The sequence below is a fragment of the Budorcas taxicolor genome, chromosome 10, assembly GCF_023091745.1.
Source record: "Budorcas taxicolor isolate Tak-1 chromosome 10, Takin1.1, whole genome shotgun sequence".
Classification (NCBI taxonomy): Eukaryota; Metazoa; Chordata; class Mammalia; order Artiodactyla; family Bovidae; genus Budorcas; species Budorcas taxicolor.
In genome coordinates this window covers 12,766,346-12,792,133 of record NC_068919.1, presented here as the reverse complement: position 1 = coordinate 12,792,133, position 25,788 = coordinate 12,766,346, and the positions used below count along the sequence as shown (strand labels likewise).

Genomic DNA, 25,788 nt, shown 5'->3' with positions numbered 1-25,788 from the left:
GAGTCTGTTCTTGAGGGTTTGTTAAGTGGAAAACACCTGGACTGCTTTGTCAGCTAGTCTGTTTAACATGAAATCATATACCACTTGAAACTCTATTTTCATATAATCTGAGATTATTCAGAAGCTGGGCTTAAGTTGATACTGTTTTAAAGACATTGTAAATATGTGACTTCTATTTTTATGTATAATTTTTCTTGTATTTGTGCTAGAAGTCATATATATATAGTCCTATGGAATATCTGTTTTAATGTGTCAAAAGAAAACCCTAAGGTAAAGCTATCAAAACCTAGTAAAGTGAATATATGCATATTGAAAATTTCCTCCCAAAATAGTATGTTTATATGCTGTAAGGTAGTATGAACACAAAATGAATTTTTAGGAGAGTGAAAGAAAGTGAAGTCGCTCAGTCGTGTCTGACTCTTTGCGACCCCATGGACCACAGCCTACCATGCTCCTCCGTCCATGGGATTTTCCAGGCAAGAGTACTGGAGTGGGTTGCCATTTCCTTCTCCAGAGAATCTACCCAACCCAGGGATCGAACCTGGGTCTCCTGCATTGTAGTCGGATGCTTTACCATCTGAGCTGCCAGGGAAGTCTGAATTTTTCTTTTTTTAGGAGTATGTGCATATTTGTGTATGTTTCTTTGTGTGTGCTTAGTTGCTCAGTCATGTCTGACTCTTGGCGACCCCATGGACTGTAGCCCACCAGGCTCCTCTGCTCATGAGATTTTCCAAGGCAAGGATACTGGAGTCGGTTGCCATTCCCTTCTCCAGGGAATCTTCCCCACCCAGGTCTCCTGCATTGCAGGCAGGTTCTTTACTGTCTGAGCTACCAGGGAATAGTCTTTTCCTGTTTACCTTACTAGCCTTTGTGGATGAAGCTTGATAAATATTAAGTAGTTAATATGACTAGTTCAACGATTAAAATCCACTTGAATCCTATTAAAGCATTCAGAGTTACTTGGTGAACATATAGTGTTTTAGTCTTCCAGATGTGTTAAATAATAAAGCATTTTAGCATCATTCAAATTATGAGCTGCTAAATTCAAGAGCTGATGAGCTAATATTTATTATTGTTTTTATAGGTCTAATTTGTAGATACCCTCAAGAAGATTACGAGTCATTCTCACTCCCAGAATCTGTTCCCCTGTTTTGTTTACCAATGGGCGCAACTATTGAATGTTGGCCGTCAAATAGCAAATACCCGCTCCCTGTATTTTCTACGTTTGTGTTAACTGGAGCCTCAGCTGAGAAGGTACTCTGTGTTTAACAAATGATATCTGCAGTTTTCTTGTACATTTTCAAGTCTTAAGTTTTATATGCAGTAACAATAGAAACAATAACTGGTTAAATTGGATCTATTATATGCACCTCTTTCACGTTGTTAAAATAACTATATCTGGAGACATAGGAAAAGAAAATTTTCAGTCTGTCTCACATACCCAAATGCCTTTCTTGTGAATACGGCGAAATATTTTTTTCATTATCAAATGACGATCCTGCATTGCTTCATTTTCTGTGTTACAAAAGTTTTAAAGTAATACTAAAGACTTTATTAAATATGCAGTGCTGTTTAGAACCATAGCCTATGATCATTGAAATGGACTTTGATCTCTAGTGTAATATCTTCATTTTATATATTGAGAAATTGAAGTCTAGAGAAATTCAGTGAATTGTCTGAAGTTGAAATTTGTATTTCCTTATCTAAAATTCTGTCCTGCTCCCTACTAAATAATTGTTAGGCGGGCCAAAAAGTTTGTTTGGATTTTTCAGTAGCATCTTACAGAAAAACCCAAATGAACTTTCTGGCCAACTCATTGTTTTCAGTCATTTTCTTATAGAGACTATCAATACAATTGCTTTCACTCTTCATAAAACAAATTTAATTAAACATATTGTTTTCCAGTAATAAATAAGGGGACCTGACATTTGCACTGTGTAGTTTTGTTGTTGACATCATCGATGAAGTTTTAATGTACTTCGAGAAAGCAAGAGCAATGTCTCTTCACCACTGTTTCTGGTGCCTGGCACCTTGCCTGGCTCATAGGCATATAATGGCTCATAATAGCTCATCCATTAAATATTTAACCAGTGATGTGATTTGAGTAAATGATATAAGGCATATTTATCAAATGTACTTTCTGTTTTCCAGGTCTATGGTGCTGCTATTCAGTTTTATGAACCATACTCCGAGGAGAATCTCACAGAAAAACAGAGATTTCTTTTGGGTTTAGCATCATCAGCAAATGAGAAGTCTGATAGTTCCAAGACAATTCACACTAATAAATGCATCTGTCTTCTCTCTCACTGGCCTTTTTTTGATGCATTCAGGAAGTTTTTGACTTTTCTATATCGTTATTCCATCTCTGGACCTCACGTCCTTCCAATTGAGAAGTAAGTTAGCAGCCTTCTTGGTTCAAAATTTGGCAGCTCTTTCCACTATGTATGGTATATTTGTACTGGTAATTGAATGGATTTTATTTGGAAACTAAATTTTTCAAGAGAAAAAAAAGATTTGGTTGATTCAGTTAGGTAATATTTCTCTTACTATAACTGTGTGTGTGTGTGTGTGTGTGTGTATTCAGCTGCTCAGTATGTCTGACTCTTTGCAACCCCATGAGGTGTGACCTGCCAGGCCCCTCTGTCCATGGGATTCTCCAGGCGAGAATACTGGAGTGCGGTTGCCATTTCTTCCTCCAGGGGATCTTCCCGACCCACATCACTTGGATTGGCAGGCGGATTCTTTACCACTGAGCCATCTGGAAATCCCCAATTATATCTACAGTTTTGTTATTTTAGATAATTTTATTTCTAACAAAATGACATAAATGCTTCATTTTTTAATATCTTGTGAAGTTTGGAGATCCTAATTGGAATTTTTTTTTTTTTTACAGGTTTTGTGATTTTTATTTTACATATAATCTGGGCTTATATTTCTTACTGTTTTTAGATATCTTAGATATCATTTAGATATCATTTTAGATATGCAGAGGCCTGGTGTGCTGCAGTCCGTGGAGTCTCATAGAGTGGAACACTACTGAGCAACTGAATTGAACTTAGAATCTTGGGGCTTCCCTGGTGGCTTGGGAAACCTGAGTTCAATCCCTGAGTTGGGAAAGATCCCTTGGAGAAGGAAATGAAAACCCATTCCAGTATTCTTGCCTTGGAAATCCCATGGACAGGGGAGCCTGAAGGGCTACAGTCCATGCGGTCGCAAAGAGTTGAGCACGACTGAGCAACTAACACTTCCACTTTCACTTTAGATATTTTAGATACCATACCATGCTCTTCTGATGTTTTCTATCCAGATGAAATTATCTGTTCTGCAGCCAAGATGATTTGAAAATGGTTTAAAAGTTATATAGAAATAAAATAACTCTTTCTTTAAAATGGATTGTTTACTATTGTTCCCTTTTTCCTTTTCCATGGTGTTCAAAACAAAACCCATCAATCTATCTTTTTATCTGTCTGCTTCTGGGGAAAAAGCCCAAAAAATCAGCAATAGAATTTTTAACCTATTGTTAATCAAAAGAATATTGTTCTTATTTTAGAAATAGTTAAACTCCTTCATTTTTCTGAAATACTCAATGATTGCTTCATTTTAAAAATATGAGCAGTTGACTAAAAATAAGTGTATTGCAGTGCAAGAATTAGCTTCCTTGGTAATGTCCACATAAGGTAGAACTTACAGTGGCTTTTGAGACATTAATACAATTATTACTGGATATGAGAGAGTACTATTATGAAAATTTGGGGGGTGGGTTTATTCGGAAGCAGCTTAAATGGTACAAATGATTTTGGTTGGTTGTTCACTTGTTTTTGTGGTAGTAGGGATTTCGAAATTATCAGTACACAGAGCTTTTGACTCAACATGAACTTGTGGTGACATGTTGACCTTTATAGCATATGGTATTCTCTTTGGAATGAATTAGGTTTTTGTTTGTTTGTTTTTAAGGCATATTTCTCATTTTATGCATAAAGTTCCTTTTCCATCTCCTCAGAGACCACGGATTCTAGTTCAGGTAAGATTTTCTTGATGTAAGTGCTCTGTTGAATGGTTATGGACTCTGTCAAAATGTAACCTAAGTAAAACAGTTTTATAAGAGGAGAAAAACATCAAATGGAATCAAAAGAGAACCAGATGCTGCTTCATGCTGGAGTTTGGACCTTTATGATTTTATTAACTGCCTCCCAGCCAACATCTAATATTTCCTCTTAGATAAAGGGTTGTAGACCTGAGGAAGTAGACAGCAGTAGACACTTTGAACACATAAAAAGGGACTGCTTTCCCTACGTTTATTCTTGGTATTTAAAAGTTTTGCCTTTGGCACTTATTCCCTAAGTTAAGTGTATTAGAATAGATGAAATAAAAAGTTGTGTGTTTTCCTAATTGCGGGAACAATTGCTCACATCCTTGTGATGGGAAGTTTAAAGTGAACATAAATTATTTTCCCCATCTCTTTTCCCAGTTGACTTTATCTTTCTTTTTTTGTCTGTATTTCTTTTTTGTTTATACTCCCGATATGTAAGTTGTTTTTTAAATCTATCTAAGCATAATTTTTGAAGTGATCTTGAGAAAATATTTCATGTATTATCTCTGTATGTGCCTTATTGTATTTATCATAACCCTTAGTGGAGTATCATTCAAAATTAGAAATTATTTGTAAATAGATATTTAAGATTTGTATAAATATGCATAAAATTTAAAATGTAGATTAATTGTATTAATATATTGATACAGATAAAGTTTCTAAAAAATATATCATTTTGATAAGCATTATAAATAGTCTGCATATCCACATATCATCCCAAGTTACTTCTTGATATTTAGTGCCAGAATATACAGCACACTCAGGTTGGATACACATAAAAGATTTATGTTATAGCTGAAGTTGGCAAGTTTTTTCTATTGAGGACCAAACAGTAAATATTTCAAACTTTACAGGCTGTATTGTTTCTCTGAAAACTGCTCAGCTCTGCTTTCATTGCATAAAAAGCAGCTCTACGTAACATGTAAACAAATGAGCATGGCTCTATTTTGATAAGACTTTATTTATAAAAGCAGGTGGTCTGTGGATTTGCCCTGAGGCCATAGATTAGTTAACCCTGGTTTTATGATACTAATTGAGCAGTTTATTCTTTCAATACAGGTTTGTTAACATGGCATCAGGGAAGTGTTGAGGAACAGAAGAAAAGAATATGGTTTAGAGTAAGAAGAATTAGTAGTTAGGTCAGTCATCAGGACATATCTTTTAGGATCTTAGTAAGTGATTTAGACTATTCCTATAACTGGTGCATGGGAATATTGAAACTTTATGGGCATCATCTATATGTATGTGTGTGAAATTGTTTTACTGGAAGGTGGTGTTTTAATCTTTATATTTGAAATACTTTATTTCTTACCTATTTTCAGTTATCACCACATGATAATCTGATCCTCAGTCAGCCTGTTTCTTCACCTCTTCCATTGAGGCAAGTAAAACTTCATTGTGTTTCTCTAAATGTTTAGTGTAAACTAAAATAGCATTCCAGTATTTTCTCTTTTTCCTAGGGAAAATTGCAAACATTGATGGAAATACTTCTCATCTAATTGTTTCTTATCTAAATTTCTTTTACTTAAAATTTAGGCTAAAGTTCTTGAAGAACACAGAAAAACTTTTACAACAGTGTTTGGTATTTTGCATATCCACTTAACTGTGATCAAGTGTGTACAACTATTAATGCATAAATGATTACATATGTATATAGTTTATGAAAATGATTCTTTTTTAGCTTTAAATATCCTCTGAAAAATATTCATTTTAAAATTAACCCCCAAATAAAAAGTTACGTATAAATACTAGCCCATGGAATAGAATAATGTATTTCATCACCTTAAAAGTTCAGAAATTATGAAGTATGTTTTTTCTAAAGTATCATTTCTTGATATTTAATTAGCCATGTACTTTTTCTAGCAGGGAAGTAGTTACAGTATAATTAAGTTATTTGGTGGTACATACCTAAGGGAGAATGGCTGCCATCTTTGACGTTAATTTTCTAAGAATTGCAGATTATTTCATCACCAGGTCTTGGCCCTGAGTGACCAGTGTTTTCTTAACCTTTGTTTGAACTGAGAGTAAACTAGAAATACTGAGACTACCAAGAGACTTTTTGTTTTTTTGGTAATGACTTTATTGATATATAATTCACATACTATACAGTTCAATTGTAGAATTCAATGAATATATCTGCAACTATGACTATAATCAATTTCAGAACATTTTTGTAGCTCCAAAAAACACCTATATCTTTTAGCAGTTACCCTCCCTTACCTCTACCATCCCTACAGAAACAGACACCCTCCCCAGCCCTAGGCAACTGCTTCTCTACTTCTTTCTCTACAGATGTGCCTGTCCTGGACACTTTGTATAAATGTAATCATATAACAACATTTTGTATATACATTGAATTCTTTATTTGAACATTATCTACATGGCAGATCATTTTATAGAAAAAAGAAGCAGAAAAGTTTTCATTTTCCATATTTAATACAAGGCAGAAGACACAGATGACTTCAAAACCTCATAAAACTTCATTGTTGTCATAGTGTGTTTCTGATGCAGCGTTTTCCCTACAAAAGAGCAACAGTCATCTTTAAAGTTGAATACGTAATGTGAACTGTAACCCTACCCTAATCATAAACTTTTAAACATTATTTCGTATAATGAGGTTTTGGATCTCTATTTTTTAAATTATATATCTTTGTTTGGATTTACAGTGGTGGCAAGTTTTCAACACTGCTCCAGAATTTAGGCCCTGAAAATGCTGTGACACTCCTGGTGTTTGCAGTAACAGAACATAAAATTCTCATTCATTCCTTACGGCCTTCCGTGCTTACCAGTGTGACAGAAGCATTAGTATCTGTGAGTATCACAGTTTTTTCTTGGCAGTCAGTTTCATTGTAAACCTAATTATTCATATAATTTAAAGCTATTTCAATGCTTAACTAAAATCCAGAGTGTAACGAATTTTAATTTTCTGACCATTATCAGTAATGGTAATTATTTAACAAGTATTAAACTACTTTAGATATAAATATTTAAAAGACAATTTTCTGTGTCGCCAATGAATTATGCTTCAATGTTAAAACAGCTAAATATTCTTTTTTCTTTTATCCAAGATGATTTTCCCTTTCCACTGGCCATGCCCCTATGTTCCTCTCTGCCCACTGGCTTTAGCAGATGTCTTGAGTGCACCATGTCCATTCATAGTAGGAATTGATTCAAGATACTTTGATCTCTATGACCCTCCACCAGATGTCAGTTGTGTTGACCTAGATACCAACACTATTTCTCAGTAAGTTTGTTTCAGTGATTCTACATTCTGTAGTTTGCAACTTTGTAGGTTTTTTTTTTTTTTGGTGGTATATCTTGTGATAATAACTAGAATTCTTTTGAGCTATATATTTTTTATATTTGGGGTTTTTACCATCTTTGAATCAGTTCTTACTATTCTTTGATGAGATGGATTTAGTGTACTAGAGAAGGTTTTAATCCTCAGATATTTAAATATTTAAGAAATATTATAATCTTATGCCTTAGAAATTTATATAAGGAATATAAGGATTTTATAATTTTCTCTCTATTGAAATAATATTTAAGTTGTACCTACTGTAACTATATAGCTTTTCTTTAATTCAGTATTTTCTCTTGTGTCCTTTATTTTCAGTTTAATCATACTTATGCTCTTCAGCAAAGAGGAAATTGATGCAATACCACGTTGCATCCACAGGACATACTTAAAATAACTGCGAGTTATCCTGTTAGTAAAGCCCCAAAGCTAATTAGTACCTTTTACAGTTTAATTCTTCAAATATTAAAGTAACATCTCTTTTTTTGGCCAGTTGTTAAATGTTACATGACATAATGTTTTTAAAAATTGAAATGCAGTGTTGTAAATAAGTGTATACTGTATTTATTATGGTAATCAATTACATTTTCCTTCTTTTTATACTTAATTTGTTAAAATAACTTTTTTCTTATTTTAACTTCCTGTTTTGATCACTAATGAGTTAAAAAAATCAAAAAAACATGAGTTGTTTGCACTCATCAGTGGTCTTCCTTCTTGGTCCCATCGCCCTTTCAAGCCTATGGGAGGACTGAACGAGTGAACCAATCACTTTCTACTTTCCTTCATCCTGAATTTCTGGAACCTCAACCTGAAATTTGAAAGAAAACTCCTGAATATGAAATTTGTTGTTTCCTTTCCCCTTCTCTGACTCATAAATACATAAAGAACATGTTATGAATGTCAAGTTTCTGAAGGGAAATTAATATGTGATAATGTTCTAGGCATAAAACTGTATGCATAGCCTAAGGTATCTCTTATTAATCTCTGTATTTTGTGAGGTAGTTTTTGCTAAGTACTCTGCCAGACAGATAAGAAAACCAAAACTTAGATTTTTAACTAATTTATCAAAAGGCACATAACTTATACTCGAAGGACTGATTTTGAAAACATCATGGTCTGACTCCACAACCAGTACTTCCTTCACTAATTATTGGCTAACTAATTCTGTAATAGTAATCTAATAATGGAACTCACCATGAATAAAAATGCGAAAGGTTGTCATAGATTCAAACTTACGTACTAGATAAAGCGCTTCTCCTCAACTAAATTTTAGAGTGATGCTATCAAGGGCGAGAGGAGGAAAATTATGTGAGTAAATAGTAGTAATTCGATGTAATGAAATGATACGAAAATATTGTTCATTCATTCATGCTACAGACATCTCAAGTGTCCTTCCCACCGCCGCCTCCTCCCCCGCCGCCCTTTTTTTTTTTTTTGCTAGGCATCAGGAATAAAAAAACAAACCAAATACACTCCTTTCTCTTAAATTGCTAATAATCTAGCAAGGGACACACAGTGAATGCTAAGGCACAGTGGGAGTGCTGTGTTTGAAACTTTCAGCAAGAAAATAATGCCAAGTATTTTTACATTGTGTTCTCACTTTAATACAGGGTTCCTGTAGTCCTGGTCACATTATAAATGAAATAAAATCTCACAGCAGGACATCTGCAGTTTGACCCTGCCCTGTCTATACTTTTTTTCTCATTGTGGAAAGATAGGGTAGATTCCAAGACAGTTCTTTGTCAGCTTAAGCTTTCCCATCCACTCGTTTTTTCTTTGTTTAGTTTGTGGAGTTTTATTTGCCCTTTTTGTTCTGTGGGAAATTTAGGGAACATTAAAACAAAAAGTTCAGCATGTTCCATTTAACACCTGCACCATGTTGTTGAGTTTGGTGGTTAGAACATAAGTGATTTACTTTTGTTCCCCTTTTTCTCTACATTTTTTCAAGTTTCCTAAAATGAGTGTTTATTGCTTTTGAAATAGTAAAAAGTTTTAATAAATAGAGAATGGAATCAACAAAGTTATAGTTAAGTCCAAAAGCTTTACCACGTTTTATCACCATGCTCTTTTCTTTTTCTATTCCATCTATAGTTTAGAGAGCAACTGTGTGGTAGTAGTTGTGATAAAGGAGATTACTGGAGTTCATCATAGAAACAAAGATATCACTGTCAGATATCTTCTTTTATAGCTAGAAAAGTATTGGGGGATGTTATACTTCTTTCAAAGAATCTAACATTATAGATTATTTCCTTTCTGAAAGAAACTAAATTTTACTTATTTTTTAGGGAACTGAGAAACTAAATATTGAATATATCAAAGTATTTTGATAAGGTTTAGGGATCATAAGTTCACTGAATGTATTCTAGAGTGCTTTGTCTCAGAGTCTATAAGAGAAAAACAAAAGTTCCAATAGTAGGCTTTCCCCGATATTTAAGTGTCTAAAGACTCTAAATGAGCTTAAGGATAATGTGTGCACACGTGTATGTTCAGTCACGTCTGACCCTTTGTGGCCCTATGGACTGTAGCCCACCAGTCTCCTCTGTCCATGGGATTTTCCAGGCAAGAATACTGGGGTAGGTTGCTGTTTCCTCCTTTGGGGGATCTGATGACCACCACATTAAATTTTGGAGTGATTTGCATGATTCCAGTGCAAGTGGAATTGACTCAGTATCAACATAAGTATACGTTTTTGAGCTATATTTAATACAAAGCTCTACCCTCAAAATAAATTAATTTTACAACATTAAGCAGTCCATTTTACACCTGAAGTATTTTTCTCCTGTTAACAAGAATATTCTGTATGCTTTATTTTTATTCAGTGTGTTTTCTCTTTTCCCCTCTTTATGAATAACAGGTATATACCTGCCCCACCTCTCCCCATGTTAATCTGACAAATATATTATTGTTATCATTTAATCTCAGAACTGGTGACAAGAAAAATGTAGCCTGGAAGATACTTCCAAAGAAACCATGTAAAAATCTGATGAACACACTGAATAATTTGCATCAGCAACTGGCAAAATGTAAGTGTATAATTTAATTAAAGGAAGTAATTTAATCTGAAGAAAAGTCTCCAACTTTGCTTTACTTGTTAAGGGATAGTTTTTATCTAAAATAAAATTTTTTAGAAATGAACATTAAAGCAAGTTTTTAGAAACTGAATGGGAGATTTTTATGAAGTTTTATATCATAATAAAATTCAAAAAGAGGTTAAGGTGATTATTTTCAAATACTATGGAAAAATACTGTTTTCTACTTATGTGTTTCCTTTGTACATAAAATAGAAAGTTTGTTTTGAAAGTCTGAGACAGATGGTTTAAATTACATTAGAAAATGCTGATGACTTCCATGGGGTGGGAGCATGGTCATATGCTTTCACCTTTGGTAGATCTTAATGCTGTGGCCTACCCCAAATAATTTGAAAACAGAAATTTGCCAAAAGCATGCAGAAATTAAAGTGAAAATTGATTGGCATATTTCAGTTCAAAGCTTACATAAGAGTATCTTGATAGTGATCCAGAATTACTATAAGAACAGTCCATTCAGGGTTCATAATTTGATGCTGTTGTATGAAAAGTAGTCAGTAATGAAGTAGCGATATTTGCGGTTCTCATTTATGTATAAGTGAAATATAAACATGGGAGGAGGCCTACATCCTCAAGAGTTCAAGGGTACCTGTAATATTGTTGGAAGTAGACACAGGAAAAGACAGTGTTCACAAAGTGAACCTTACAACAAGTAGATAATTCAAAAGTGGCTCAAAGTATTGGGATATGAAAAAAAATGACAAAGTAGAAAAAAGTTTATCCTATGGAACAAATAAATTACATATGGAATTTTATTTAAGCTACTTACTTAACTGCTTTCTAATTCATGTGCTTCTTTTGAATAGCTGAGAAGTCCAGCAGCTTTTATGGCAATATTCAAATATTATTAAAATAAGTGAAATAGCCCATCCAGCTCTACTGAAGGGTAGAATCTAAAGCTTAAAATTACAGGCTTAAAAAATACTGATATTATTTAGGATTATATATCAATTTACAGCTTCAGAGAACTTTCACATACATTCTTTTGTTTTTACAAATATGGAGATAATAAATTTGAGGGAGGTAGCTTGTCAGATATCATACAGTTAATAAGGATGAAGCTAAGATTAAAACCTAGGTCTTCCATTCCAGTGCCCATTTTCTTTTTTGCTTTCTTAGACAATAAGAATGTCACAAGAACTTCCTAAGATGACTTATTGTTCCTCATATTTTAAAAAGTTTTTACATTTTGAAGCAATCACAAACATTGTTCCTTTTACTTTTTGAGAATAGATGTCCCCATCATCTCCAAATGGAATGCATATTTCCTACCAACTAGTACATTCTCCTACGTCACTACTGTATGCAATAACCATGAAAATCAGGAAATTAACATTGAGCATTGTTACCATCCTTAGACCAATTTCAAGTTTTACTGTATGTTAAGGAGTTATGTAAACAATGGTTGAAGTAGCTTGAGCTCTTTTGAAAACTCAACACATTTATTATTTTTCTTTCAAATTTATTGAGATATAATTGAAATACAGGACTGTATAAGGTGTTCAGCATAATGACTTGAATCACATATGCAACAGATTTGTAATTGATACCACTATGAACCTTAGTTTTGACAGTTCTGGAGAAAACATTAACACTGTATTTCTTCACAGTACAGCAGAGACCGAGAGATGATGGACTTATGGACTTAGCAATGAATGATTATGACTTTAATTCTGGAAAGAGGTTGCACATGATAGATTTGGAAATCCAAGAGGCATTTTTGTGTTTCATGGCCTCTATTTTAAAAGGTTATAGATCATACTTAAGACCGATAACTCAAGCCCCATCTGAGACAGCCACAGATGCAACTTCTCTTTTTGCTCTGCAAGGTAAGTGATTGTACAGTGCTACAGCTTCCATGTTATTCAGCTTGACCTCGCGGTGGCTGCTTTCCGGGTTAGTAGCCCATATTTATCAAACTACACTTGTCTGTTTCAGCAGTATGTCTGTCAACTCAGTTGGTAATCCATTTCCATAGAATTAGTTATTTCTCAGGCACATTAAATACAACCCCAGTAGCAAAATACACAGAAGAGACTGTTTGAGAAGTACCACTGTACTCTGTTTTGTCACAGGTGTGTTAAGATATTGATGCTTTCAGCTTTCAGGGCAGCCAGGCAGTGTTGGGCAAGCATAGGAGCCCCTGGGTTGGGGGATTTAAAAGATTCCTTTCAAAGGAATGGGCTCAGGTTCCTTTCCTATTTGTATCTTTGTCACGTCATGTCTCCTTCAGGAGTCTGTTTCTTTTTCTGCAAAACGGTAGAGTGTGGAGGGTATAGATGACATGTTTGATCTAGTTCCTGCTAGCTCAAAAATTCTCTGAACCTATGAATGTATTATATATACTAACATTGCAAATTTATGTTGAACAGCTTTCTTAAGAAGTCGGGACCGGTCACATCAGAAATTCTATAACATGATGACCAAAACACAGATGTTTATTCGCTTCATTGAGGAATGTTCTTTCGTCAGTGATAAAGATGCAAGCCTGGCGTTTTTTGATGATTGTGTAGATAAAGTAAGTCATATAGTATGTCTACACAGTGCCCTAACTTATTTCGTGTGACTATTATAAATGTTTTGAGTTACAGTTTCTATTTATAACTTAACCAGCTTTTAACAAAACTTTAATTAATTCCATTTAATCATTGACCGTTTATTATGAATGTTTTGGTGGCCTCCTAGATGTTATGGAATTTATAACTTTGCAGGATTTTACTATTATGAGTTTTATTTTAGCAACCATGTCTGTAACCCTTCCTGTCCATTTATAGACTGAGGGGATTTTATCCAAGTCTGTGGGCCTCTAACCTGAGCATCCTTAATTTTCACCTCTCCTTTTGGTCTGAAGTGAATTGTTACACACTGAGAGTAGGAGTAGAACATAACATTTCACCTGAACATTTCTGCAATTTGGGAGTGCATTTGTAGCATAAATTAAGTGAATTAATTCTATTATATTCATCTGTGAAACCTTCCCTTCCCCTGTAGTCCACTGTCATTAGTGAGGTAGAGCAAAGTGAGTATTCATGCTGGATAGAGAGGAGCTTGGGGAACAGTGGCGCGGAGAGGGGTGCCAGACTCTGAATGGGTGAAGGAGGAGCAGCTGAGTGAGCATGGGGTGTTGAAGCCCAAAACAGTGAGGAGAGCATTCATCCACGCAAGGGTAGCATGGGGGGTGCTGTCAGAGGACGAGCAGGATGAAGAGAGTGTCCATGGGGGAGGACAGACTGTTCCAAGGGGTCAGAACCTAAACAGGATACGTCCATGTAGACACGAGGACAGCAGAGAGTGTCAGCGTCTAAGCAAGGCAGAGTCTGAGTGTTCCCATTGGGTGGTGAGCAAATGAGGTATCAGAGTTTGATCTGGAAATTAGAACATGTGAGGCATAATTGATGTGGAAAAATACTGTTTCTGGTGCTGATAGAGAGTTGACAAGCTTAAGATGCCCAGAAATAACCACCCTAGTCCTTGAAATGCTTTGCTTTGCTTGCTTAGTTGTTCAGTCATGTGTGACTCGTGAGACACCATGGACTGTAGCCCACCAGGCTCCTTTGTCCATGGGATTCTCCAGGCAAGAGTATTGGAGCAGGATGCCATTTCCTCCTCCAGGGATCCTCCCAAACCAGGGATCAAACCCGCATCTCCTTTCATTGCAGAGCCATCAACAAAACCCTGAAATCCTTTAGAATAGGGAAAAGGTGGATATATGCCAGCATTTCTTAGAACTCAGAATTCATTTTCTCATAGAAATACTGATATACGTGGTGACTATCTGTAGTTCAGATGGTGCATGGCTATAGTGTCGTGCCAGAAATATGTATTAAATTTCTTTTTGGTGGATTGGTATTCTGACCACCTTTTAGGACAAATTTATTGAAATAAATATATAAACAATAAATGCACCTTTGAAGTGTACAGTTTGGTAAGTTTTGGCAAATATAGATTTCCATGTAACCATGACCCCAAAACATAGAACATTTCTGTCACCCCAAAAAGGATATTGCTTTTTTGGGAAATTCATTTTTTGTAGTTTAAATAACTTATATAAATAAGACAGACTTTTAGAACCCTGCTTTTCTGTAAGTTGAGTTCTGCCTTGAAATCCTGTTTATTTTGAGACGTAACATTATATGTCCTTGGTAGTTTTGTCTTTATTGTAGCATTACACTAAGAATGCGCTTTTAAATATTTTAATTAAATTTTTAAGTTTGCTCTTTTTTGGTGCTTTTAAAGTTAAATATTAGTAAAAAGAATAAATAGAAAAGGTGTACAATGAATAAAAGAGTATGCTTTAAAGAATAATTTCTCTAAATCCTTTTTTATAGGAATAATTCTGTTGGTTTTTTAAATAAAAATGTTTCTGACTAACGTGCACTTTGAATGTTTTTCCTCTGTAGTGCTTGGCTTCCTCTATGGTGCTGAGCTTCCCTTGTGAACAATGGCATATATTAATAATTGGGTAACAATTGTTCCTTGTGCCAAGTCAACTGAATCATAAGGGACCAAATTAGTGACAGGGTTTGCTAATAGCCTGCTTTAGCCAATAAATTTATGAATCTACATAGGAACACTGAATTAGTTGGAAGAATCCAATTAACAGTGCAGAAAAGAAAAATCTTGTATTGTTCCCTTTTACTTCTTGCTCATTTTGTGTATCTTGCTTTCACAAGTTTGTGTTTCAGCTAAAAACTCATAACGGTATCATATGGTTTAAAAAAATTCTTACAATATTGTAAGACATACGGGATTTATAATTTTGCTAGATATTTAGGGTATCGTGTTCGAAGAAGGATATTTTATTACTGAAAATTTCTGTATTGTCTAGGATTTTCTGAAAATAGGTTACTTACTGTTTAGTTGATAAAAGTTAGTGTGAGGCATGATTGACTTAAAGAATATAAATTCTGAGAAGTCTCAAAAAAGAAACAACCCAATTAAGTGTATAATTATTGTGTCTAGGCAGATTGTTTCCCTAAAATGCTCTTTACCTATTCAAAGTCTGGATCCAAAAAAATATCACTTATATATAGTGGATTCATATTATACTTAAGAATTTTGATGATTACTAAGAAAGTCAAAACTGGAAAATTTACTCACTAAAACATAGTTACTTGTATTTGCTTTTTTATAATTCAAGGAACTCTTAGAGAAAATAATAAAATGTCAAAAATCCAAAGTGGATCTTTTTCTTAGTTAAAAGTGATTTCATTTGTGATATCATAAAATATATCTTAATAGAGGTTAATTGTATTCCTAGTATTAGCAGAACTCTCTGAAATAGTAAATAATTGTACAGTGCTATTACTATTTTTCATATTTTACTAGCACAGTTTCAGTGCATTAAGCACAGAAAGTCAGTGCTTGCTTTTAATGTGTAAATGGTTTTTGAATATCAATAATACTTTTAAAATAGACATTCATATGGGATTATTCCTTAGCTAAGTGACTGTGAGCTTAATTTTTTAAGTGAACAGATTCCCTCTGGCAGTCGGTCTATGAAAACAAAATAATATTAGATATTCATTAAGTGCTTCAGCCAATCCATGACTAAGATTGAACAAAAATTAGACATATTCCTCTTTTGATCTTAGCCTATCCAAACAGAAAACATTTGATCAACTTTAAAAAACCTGGAGTGGGTAAAGCTGACTAGGACTAAGAAGAACAATATATGAAACTTATTCGTGTTTCATTTATGACTAATTTGAAAGCCATGTGTTCTTTTTCTTCATATGATTGTATTTTAAATCCTTACAATCTGTTCCTATAGGATGGAGCTTAACCGAAAGCAGTTTTGTGTAACAAATAGTCTGGTAAGGTTTTTCTTGGTCTCCCAAGCATCCCTCTGCAGTGTTTTCTGAGCATATTAATGTCTTGTGAAAAAATATGAAGAGAATATGAAAATTATTTTAATTTTATCCTGCCGTGGGTGTTGGATTTCTTTTTTCTCCCAATAGAGACAGATGTCACTGTCTTTTCCAAAAGACAGAAATGCCCAACTGATAAATGAAGCATTTATTACATGGTAGTTTTGGTAATGTTGAAATGAGATTTTATTAGTAGACAAGCTAAGGGAAGTTATCCCAAGGTACTGAATTTGCAGAGTACCATTTTAATATTTTAGTAGACTTTACAATACTTAGAGCAGTTGTCCATGTCTATAGGTTTTTTCCTATGCAAACAAACGGACAGGTCTGACAGGGAGCAGCTGATAAATAAATAAATAAAAATTTAAAAACACCTAATGCTCACAGACAGACAGTTCTCTTATAATATTCCATTATGAAGACCAGAGTGGTTGGTTTCCAGCTTCCTTTCCAGTGTCCTTTGGTATTGGTTGTAACCTTTTTATTCTGGTTCATCTCTTCTACTTCATTATCACTGCTGCTGTTATAATGACATTAACCTCTTTTCATCTGCATAAAAATGTTTGCATATCATATAGAGCTTCTCATTTCATTTTGGGGTTGCCCATGGACCAGGACTAGAAAAGGTCAGTTTTCATTCCAATCCCAAAGAAAGGCAATGACAAAGAATGCTCAAACTACTACACAGTTGCACTCATCTCACACGCTAGCAGAGTTATGCTCAAAATTCTCCAAGCCAGGCTTCAACAGTATGCAAACCACAAACTTCCAGATGTTCAAGCTGGTTTTAGAAAAGGCAGAGGAACCAGAGATCAAATTGCCAACATCTGTTGGATCATCAAAAAAGCAAGAGAGTTCCAGAAAAACATCTACTTCTGCTTTATTGACTACGCCAAAACCTTTGACTGTGTGGATCACAACAGACTGTGGAAAATTCAAGAGATGGAAATACCAGACCAGCTAACCTGCCTCCTGAGAAATCTGTATGCAGGTCAAGAAGCAACAGTTAGAACTGGACATGGAACAACAGACTGGTTCCAAATCTGGAGAGGAGTACGTCAAGGCTGTATATTGTCAGCCTGCTTATTTAACTTATATGCAAAGTACATCATGTGAAATGCTGGGCTGGATGAAGCACAAGCTAGAATCAAGATTGCTGGCAGAAATATCAATAACCTCAGATACACAGATGACACCGCCCTTATGGCAGAAAGCGAAGAAAAACTCAAGAGCCTTTTGATGAAAATGAAAGAGGAGAGTGAAAAAGTTGGCTTAAAACTCAACATTGAGAAAACTAAGACCATGTCATCCTGTCCCATCACTTCATGGCAAATAGATGGAGAAACAATGGAAACAGTGAGAGACTTTATTTTGGGGGGCTCCAAAATTGCTGCAGATGGTGACTGCAGCCATGGAATCAAAAGATGCTTGCTCCTTGGAAGAAAAACTAGGACCAACATAGACAGCATGTTGAAAAGGAGAGACATTACTCTGCCAACAGTCCATCTATTCAAAGCTATGGTTTTTTCCAGTGGTCATGTATGGATATGAGAGTTGGACTGTAAAGAAAGCTGAGTGCCAAAGAATTGATGCTTTTGAACTGTGGTGTTGGAGAAGACTCTTGAGAGTCCCTTGGACTCCTAGGAGATCCAACCAGTCCATCCTAAAGAAAATCAATCCTGACTATTCATTGGAAGTACTGATGCTGAAGCTGAAACTCCAATATTTTGGCCATCCGATGCGAGGAACTGACTCATTGGAAAAGACCCTGATGCTGGGAAAGATTGAAGACAGGAGGAGAAGGGGACAACAGAGGATGAGATTGTTGGATGGCATCACCGACTCGATGGACATGAGTTTGAGCACGCATCAGGAGTTGGTGATGGACAGGGAGGCCTGGCATGCTGCAGTCCATGGGGTCGTAAAGAGTCAGACACGACTGAGCGATTGAACTAATCTAAACTGATAAACATTATATTCTTCTAGGGACACCAGTGATTTTCAGTTATTATTGACATGTTCCTAATGTTGTTTTAGGAAGTAACAGGAAGTGTGGAAAATAAAAGGGTGGAAAAACTCCAGAAGCTTAGTGCCCTAATATCCATTTTACATTTACTTTCAATGTTTTTAACATAATTGTGATATACTTCCTAATTTTTTACATAACCAGATCTTATAAACATTTTTATATTGCTGCCAAATCTCAAAAAAGTAATTTTTAATTGTTTATCACATTAAAACATAGCATAGTGTAAAAAGTCAAATGATTTTACAAGGCTTAGGTCCCATTTTTTTCCCACCCCTAGTTTCTATTCTCTGAGGAACCGCTTTCTCTTTCAGCTATTTCATCAGTCATTTACTTTATGGTTTCCAAATAATGTCTTGTTATTGCTGCCTATTGTTTTATATATTATCCATTAAGGTTGTATCTACTACCATCACCAAAATTCTCCCATAGTTGGTCAAATGGTTTTCAATGTTGATATTTTAATTGATATTTTATCAATGTGCCTGTCTGCCAATTTCACTTCGTATGCAGTCACAGATAGGTCATATGTACATATTGTAATTAAATTTTCTTTTACGTATGGACTTTGTTTTCCCAAAGTTAGTAATAGCTATATTTCTAATTTTGTGCATACTATTAATTCATCTCTAAGCTCTTCTATGAAGGTAAAAAATCTAAAATCTCAGTTTTTCTAACATGTCGGGTAGTCTATCAGTTTGTTTGTTTGTTTTTTTAATTCTTGCTGGAGCTTTCCATCTTTGTGTTTCAGTCTGAACTGCTTGCTAGACTGTCATCCTAGGATTTTCCCTCACCATCATCTTGGGAACGGTACTGACCTCTGTACACCTTCAGAGTTGGATCCCCAGCTTTCTGGCTTCAGTAACTTCCCTCTTGATTTATTTCCCTGTTATGGTGAATCACAGGTTTCAGTGGTTTAGTGAGAAAGACTTCATGGGAGTTACATGTTTTGATGCCCTGCCTGTCTGCAGATTTCATTATTCTCCCTTAATACTTGATTGCTAGTCTGGTTGGATGTGAAATCTGAAGTCATTACTACATTGTCTTCTGGCCTCAGATGTTACTGTTGAGAATACCATCTAGTCTAGTACTGTCTTTATTTCTGATCTTTTGTGCCGGATCTCTTTTTTTTTTTCTGGAAGCATTTTAAGACCCCCGATGTTCTAAAATCACAAGGATATGCCTGGTATCAGCCTTCATTTTCGTCTCTGAGTTGGACATATATAGGCCCTTTTAATCTATAACTCATGGCCTTCAAATTCTGGGGTATTTTCTTTCCTATTTTTCTTTTTTTAATATAAATTTATTTATTTAAATTGGAGGTTAATTACTTTACAATATTGTAATGACTTTGCCATACATTGACTTGAATCCGCCACAGGTATACACGTGTTCCCCATCCTGAGCCCCCATCCCTCCTCCCTCCCCATACCATCCCTCTGGGTCATTCAAGTGCACCAGCCCCAAGCATCCAGTATCATGCATCAAACCTGGACTGGCAATTCGTTTCATATATGATATTATACATGTTTCAATGCCATTCTCCCTACTCATCCCACCCTCGCCCTCTCCCAGAGTCCAAAAGACTGTTCTATACATCTGTGTCTCTTTTGCTGTCTCGCATACAGGGTCATCATTACCATCTTTCTAAATTCCATATATATGTGTTACTATACTGTATTGGTGTTTTTCTTTCTGGCTTACTTCACTCTGTATAATAGGCTCCAGTTTCATCCACCTCATTAGAACTGATTCAAATGTATTCTTTTTAATGGCTGAGTAATACTCCATTGTGTATATGTACCACAGCTTTCTTATCCATTCATCTGCTGATGGACATCTAGGTTGTTTCCATGTCCTGGCTATTATAAACAGTGCTGCGATGAACATTGGGGTACACGTGTCTCTTTCAATTCTGGTTTCCTCATTGTGTATGCCCAGCAGTGGGATTGCTGGGTCATAAGTCGGTTCTATTTCCAGTTTTTTAAGGAATCTCCACACTGTTCTTCATAGTGGCTGTACTAGTTTGCATTCCCACCAACAGTGTAAGAGGGTTCCCTTTTCTCCACACCCTCTCCAGCATTTATTGCTTGTAGACTTTTGGATCGCAGCCATTCTGACTGGCGTGAAATGGTACCTCATTGTGGTCTTGATTTGCATTTCTCTGATAATGAGTGATGTTGAGCATCTTTTCATGTGTTTGTTAGCCATCTGTATGTCTTCTTTGGAGAAATGTCTATTTAGTTCTTTGGCCCATTTTTTGATTGGGTCGTTTATTTTTCTGGAATTGAGCTGCATAAGTTGCTTGTATATTTTTGAGATTAGTTGTTTGTCAGTTGCTTCATTTGCTATTATTTTCTCCCATTCTGAAGGCTGTCTTTTCACCTTGCTGGTCGTTTCCTTTGTTGTGCGAAGCTTTGTATTTTTCTTTTCTACAACTCTTAAAGATGTATTTATATTCTTGGTTGCATCAGGTCTTGGTTGCTGCACGCGGGATCTTCGTTGCCTCACGCCACGTCTTTTGTGGTGGCACATGGACTCTGTAGTTGTGGTGTACAGGCCTAGTTGCTCTGAGGCATGTGGGATCTTAGTTCCCCAGCAGGGCTCGAACCCATGTCCTCTGCATTGCACAGCAGATTCTTAGCCACTGAACCACCAGGAAATTGCTGTGGTTTTTTTCCCCTTTTTTAGATACACTTTCCTCCAATTTCTCTGTTCTCTTTTTCCAAAATGTGTATTGTTTGTGTATTGGCCCTCCTGGCCTGATCTTCTTAATTTTCTTTTTTCTTTCTCTTTTGCTTGTTGTTTTCATCTTATTTTCTGTCTCTTTGTCATATCTCCACTTTCCAGATGTCTTCAATCGTATCTTTCAGCCGTTATAATATACTTTTAACCTCTGCTATCATATTTATAATTGCCATAAGCTCCTTCCCATTCTCTGAATGCTCCTTTCTTATGTGTGTATGTGTTATAGCATCTTCTTGTTTCATGGATGTAGGCTTATTCATTTTAGTTATTTTGAAGGGTTTTTTCCCCTTTCATTGCCTCTCCTTCTGAGAACCTTTTAATATTTATTTTATTCTTTTTCAAGTTTTTGGTTTTGTGTGTGTGTGATCTCTAGTTGGTATTTGTTACCAAGTATGAGGCACAGAGAACTCAGTGGAGCTCTTTCTAGAAGGTGAGGCTTGGAGCTTCCTTAGGTATGAGATTGATGATCATAAAGGAACTCAGCTATTTCATTAGAGTCCCTATCTGATCAGTGTCTGTTATTCTTTTAGGCTGCGTAGTTTCCCCAAGAGATATCTCCAGTCTTTAGCCTGGGATGCATAAGCCTGACCACAAGTATTCTCAGAGCTGAATGGGGAAGGTAGCTAAGATTTTCCACTTGTTGTAACATGTAAGCTTTTACTCATTTCTCCTGTTTTATGGTATTAATCTCCTTCATCTTCCCCAGCTCTGCCTGGCATCCTCAAATGTAAGCTTTCTCTGATTCACTCAGAAAGACCCAACCCAGTTTTCTGCTGCTGGGGAGAGATCATGGCCTAACTGTACTGGGTTGGGCAAGGGTCTAGGAGTTCTCAGATGCAGGCATTTAACTAATTCTCCTGATTCAACCCCACTTGCCGTCCTGTCTTCAGGGGCATCATGCTCTTCATTCCTGACCTTTCTGGTGCTCTGTAGAGCCAAACGGCTGACTTTATGGTTTTTCTTGTTTATCCCCTCCCCAGTGCCAGACGTGTGGTTTTCAGCTTTCATAGGTCTCATCAAGCTACTATGCGGCTTCTAAAATGCTTTGAACTCAGCTCTGCTGTTGACTTCTCTCCAGTTCATTTTGCCTTCATTGTTTTTTAATCCTTACTCTTGTTTTGGTGAGATTTCAGGAAGGATTGCAGGTAAATAGTTGTGTTTAATTTGTCTTGTCCAACCAGAAGCCTGCGTAACCTTTACTCTTTTCATTTTTTTTCTTTTAATGATTTTTTTTTTTAAATTTAAGGCTGTGCAGGGTCTTCGTTGCTACATGGCCTTTTCTCTAGTTGCAGCGAGCAGAGTCTACTCTCTGTCGTGATGCATGGGCTTCTCGCTGTGGTGGCTTCCCGTGTCGTGGAGCACAGACTCTAAGGTGTGCGGGCTTCAGTAGCTGCAGCAGGTGGGTTCAGGAGTTGGGGCTCCTGGGCTCTAGAGCACAGGCTCAGTAGTTGAGGCACACGGGCTTAGCTGCTCCTAGGCATGTGGGATCTTCCCAGACCAGGGAGGGAACTCTTTACCGCTGAGCCACCAGGGAAGCCCTCGGGCATATTTTCGATTCTAGTGTTCCACACGCGTATCTGGTGAGAGAGGCCAGGATCAAGAGGCCTGGGAACTGGGAGTTCTCGGCCACAGTTGTGGCTCTGCCATCAGAAGCTCTGGGGCCTCTGGCAAGCACCGCAGCTTTCCTGGGACTGTCTCCTTCCCTCGGTCATGTCTGACTCTTTGTGACCCCATGGACTGTAGCCCGCCAGGCTCCTCTGTCCATGGGATTCTCCAGGCAAGAATACTGGAGCGGGTTGTCGTTTCCTCCTCCCAGGGATCTTCCCAACCCAGGGATCAGACCCACATCTCTTACGTCTCCTACATTGGCAGGCAGGTTCTTTACCACTAGCATCCCCTGGGAAGCCCCAAAACTGAAAGTGTTAGTTGCTCAGTCTTGTCCCACTGTTTGCAACCTCATGGTCTGTCCATGGAATTCTCTAGGCAAGAATACTGGAGTGGGTTGCCATTCCCTTTCCAGGGGATCTTCCTGACCAAGGGATCAAACCCAGGTCTCCTGCATTGCAGGTGGATTACTTACCATCTGAGCTACCAGGGAAGCTTATTGCAGTCCTGCAAAAAAAAAAAAAAAACTTTCATACTGATAATTTTTTCTATTAGGTTTTTTCCTTAGAATAAGGAGAAAGGGAATTCCCTGGCAGTCCAGTGGTTAAGCCTATACTCCTACTGCAGAGGGTACAGGTTTGCACAATGCAGTGCAGCCTAAGGGGGAAAAAAAGGATATGGTGGATGTGTTTAAACATACCTTGCTTTCTAAAAAAGATTGTATCAATTTTGAGTACCAGCTGGGTTTGTGATTATCCATTACTATATTTATTATATCATTGCTTGTTTCACTGTATAAAAGTCTTGAAAGGTTAAAAAGAAAGATACCTTCTTTTATAATATACTGATTAATTTTTAAACCCTTTGACAGAATTGAAATAAGTGCTTATCCTAAAAGTAATATAGTCTTTTTTGTTTACATTTTTATTCTGAACATTTGTTGCTTTTGTAATTTTTATAAAGCAAGTAAAAATAATACATATTCATTATTTTAACTGGAAAACAAATAACAATATAAAGAAGAAAAGTATTGCCAGTAATAAAACCACCCAGAGGTAGCATTTTGATAACTGTGTGTGTGCATCTGTGTGTGTGTATGTGGGAGAGTGTGCACACACGGAAATATATCTATATAACAGATAAGGCACAGTCTTAAAAAAGTTAGAATCATACTCCGTGTGTGTGGTGTGTGTATATAGATACACATATATATTATTTAGTAGTTTTTTATTGTGAACATTTTCTCCTGTCATTAATTATAATTCTGAAAGTGAAAGTGAAGTTGCTCAGTCGTGTCCGACTCTTTGCGACCCTGTGGACTGTAGCCCTCCAGGCTCCTCCATCCATGGGATTCTCCAGGCGAACATGCTGGAGTGGGTTGCCATTTCTGAAACATGCCTTAATTATTATTGCCTAGTTCACTATATGGATGTACCATTAAAAACATTCTTTAGAGATCACAGCAGGTAGTGCCGTGAAATTATAATCAACAATTTACATAAGAAAACTCTGGATGCGTCGCCTCTTTTCAAAGGTTAAGAAAGTGGGAAAAGCTGTTTCCGCCCTGCTTTGGTCTGCTCTTCCGTAAATCCCCACCTTAAAATTTAACTTGTTAATCAGGCTTACTCTCCATCTATTTCTGTTATGTGACACTAACTCTGTCCAACCTGATAAAATTCTGTGCATTCTGTTTTGTCATATGTATGACATCTGGTTTAAATTAATGTGAATGTTGTGCTGTTTCGTTTATGAGTTCCTTTTGGGAAGTTTAGACTCTATGAAGTTTTTATTTTTATGAATATTACCATACCATAGAGTCTCTAGAGGTAACAGACAACTAAAATGCTTTCAATATTGATGTGACTAGAACTTAACACAAATGTGCTTCTACATATACTGGAAGAACCTAGGGAAGTTTATTTTACTTAGTCGAAATCAAAGACAGACCCAGTATTCTCAACATACACACACACGCATGCATGCATGCATGCACATTTAAATAGTATTATTTGTTAATATAGTAACATTTTAAGGTTGTATTTCTTGAGTAAATTTTCACTATTCAAAATGCAAAACAACATTAAAAGGTAATATGTTGGGAAATCTGGGTCCTGTTCCATTCTAGTACATTCCCTTCATTGCCTCTTAGCCATATAGATAATTACTTTCTTAAAAAGGTATTTTTGAGTATTTCTTTATGTGAGTACAAGTGAAAACTAAATGTTATTTTCACTTAACTATCTCAGAGAACTTTCTATAGTAATACATAGAGAACTTGCTCATTCTTTTTTTAAATAGCTTCTTAGTATCTAGTTGTGTAAATGGTTTATTTAACCATTCCCTTGTAGATGAACACTTGTCTAGTCAATGTATCTTTTTAATATATATTTTTAACTCCTTCAGGTGGATATGGACAAGAGTGGTGAAGTGCGACTTATAGAATTGGATGAATCTTTCAAAAGTGAACATACTGTTTTTGTAACACCTCCTGAGATCCCCCATCTACCCAATGGTGAAGAACCCCCTTTACAGTACAGGTATTCAAGAGGCAGAATGTTTGAGATTGAAAGAGAGAAGCAATCCATCATCTGTGACATAGCTTTCTAAGGACTGTGGTATTTTCAAAAATCCAAACTTTACAGATCCCTAATTTTTAGGGGGTAAGCGAGCTTATCCCACATCCATTACTAAGTTTTGAGGTATAAAAAGAAAAAATATGTAATTTTGCATGATACAGACTTAGGAAGCTCTCTGTATCTCCATAAGTATATGTTCTCATAAATTTTAAGTTAGGACCCACCAAAATGCAGCACACTTATTACAGAATTTTGATTTTTGTTTCTCACTAAGATTGGTTTACTCACTTTCATCCCTTCCCCCAACACATACCGATTAGTGTAACTTGGTTTACAAAAGGATTATCAGCTATATTTCAATTGTAGAGTTGATATTTGTGGCTTTGATTTGTATGATTTAATTTTTTAGGCTTTTAATTTTTCCATGAGTTTTAAAGTCAAGGAAATTCAAAACTGTTGGAATTAGTTGTTGTTAATTTAGGAAGTTCG

General features: G+C 36.0%; 1 protein-coding gene across 1 annotated transcript in view; it reads left to right on the top strand.

Moving 5' to 3' along the window:
• The window catches only part of DENND4A (DENN domain containing 4A), a 71,202-nt gene that overhangs the window by 12,527 nt on the left and 32,887 nt on the right, over positions 1 to 25,788 (top strand). The window contains exons 4-13 of the mRNA XM_052646231.1: positions 1,085 to 1,254; positions 2,152 to 2,393; positions 3,955 to 4,021; positions 5,413 to 5,471; positions 6,757 to 6,901; positions 7,159 to 7,334; positions 10,311 to 10,411; positions 12,085 to 12,303; positions 12,847 to 12,992; positions 25,127 to 25,260. Coding sequence (XP_052502191.1) covers positions 1,085 to 1,254; positions 2,152 to 2,393; positions 3,955 to 4,021; positions 5,413 to 5,471; positions 6,757 to 6,901; positions 7,159 to 7,334; positions 10,311 to 10,411; positions 12,085 to 12,303; positions 12,847 to 12,992; positions 25,127 to 25,260 — 1,459 coding nt within the window. The remainder of the gene's footprint in view (positions 1 to 1,084; positions 1,255 to 2,151; positions 2,394 to 3,954; positions 4,022 to 5,412; positions 5,472 to 6,756; positions 6,902 to 7,158; positions 7,335 to 10,310; positions 10,412 to 12,084; positions 12,304 to 12,846; positions 12,993 to 25,126; positions 25,261 to 25,788) is intronic.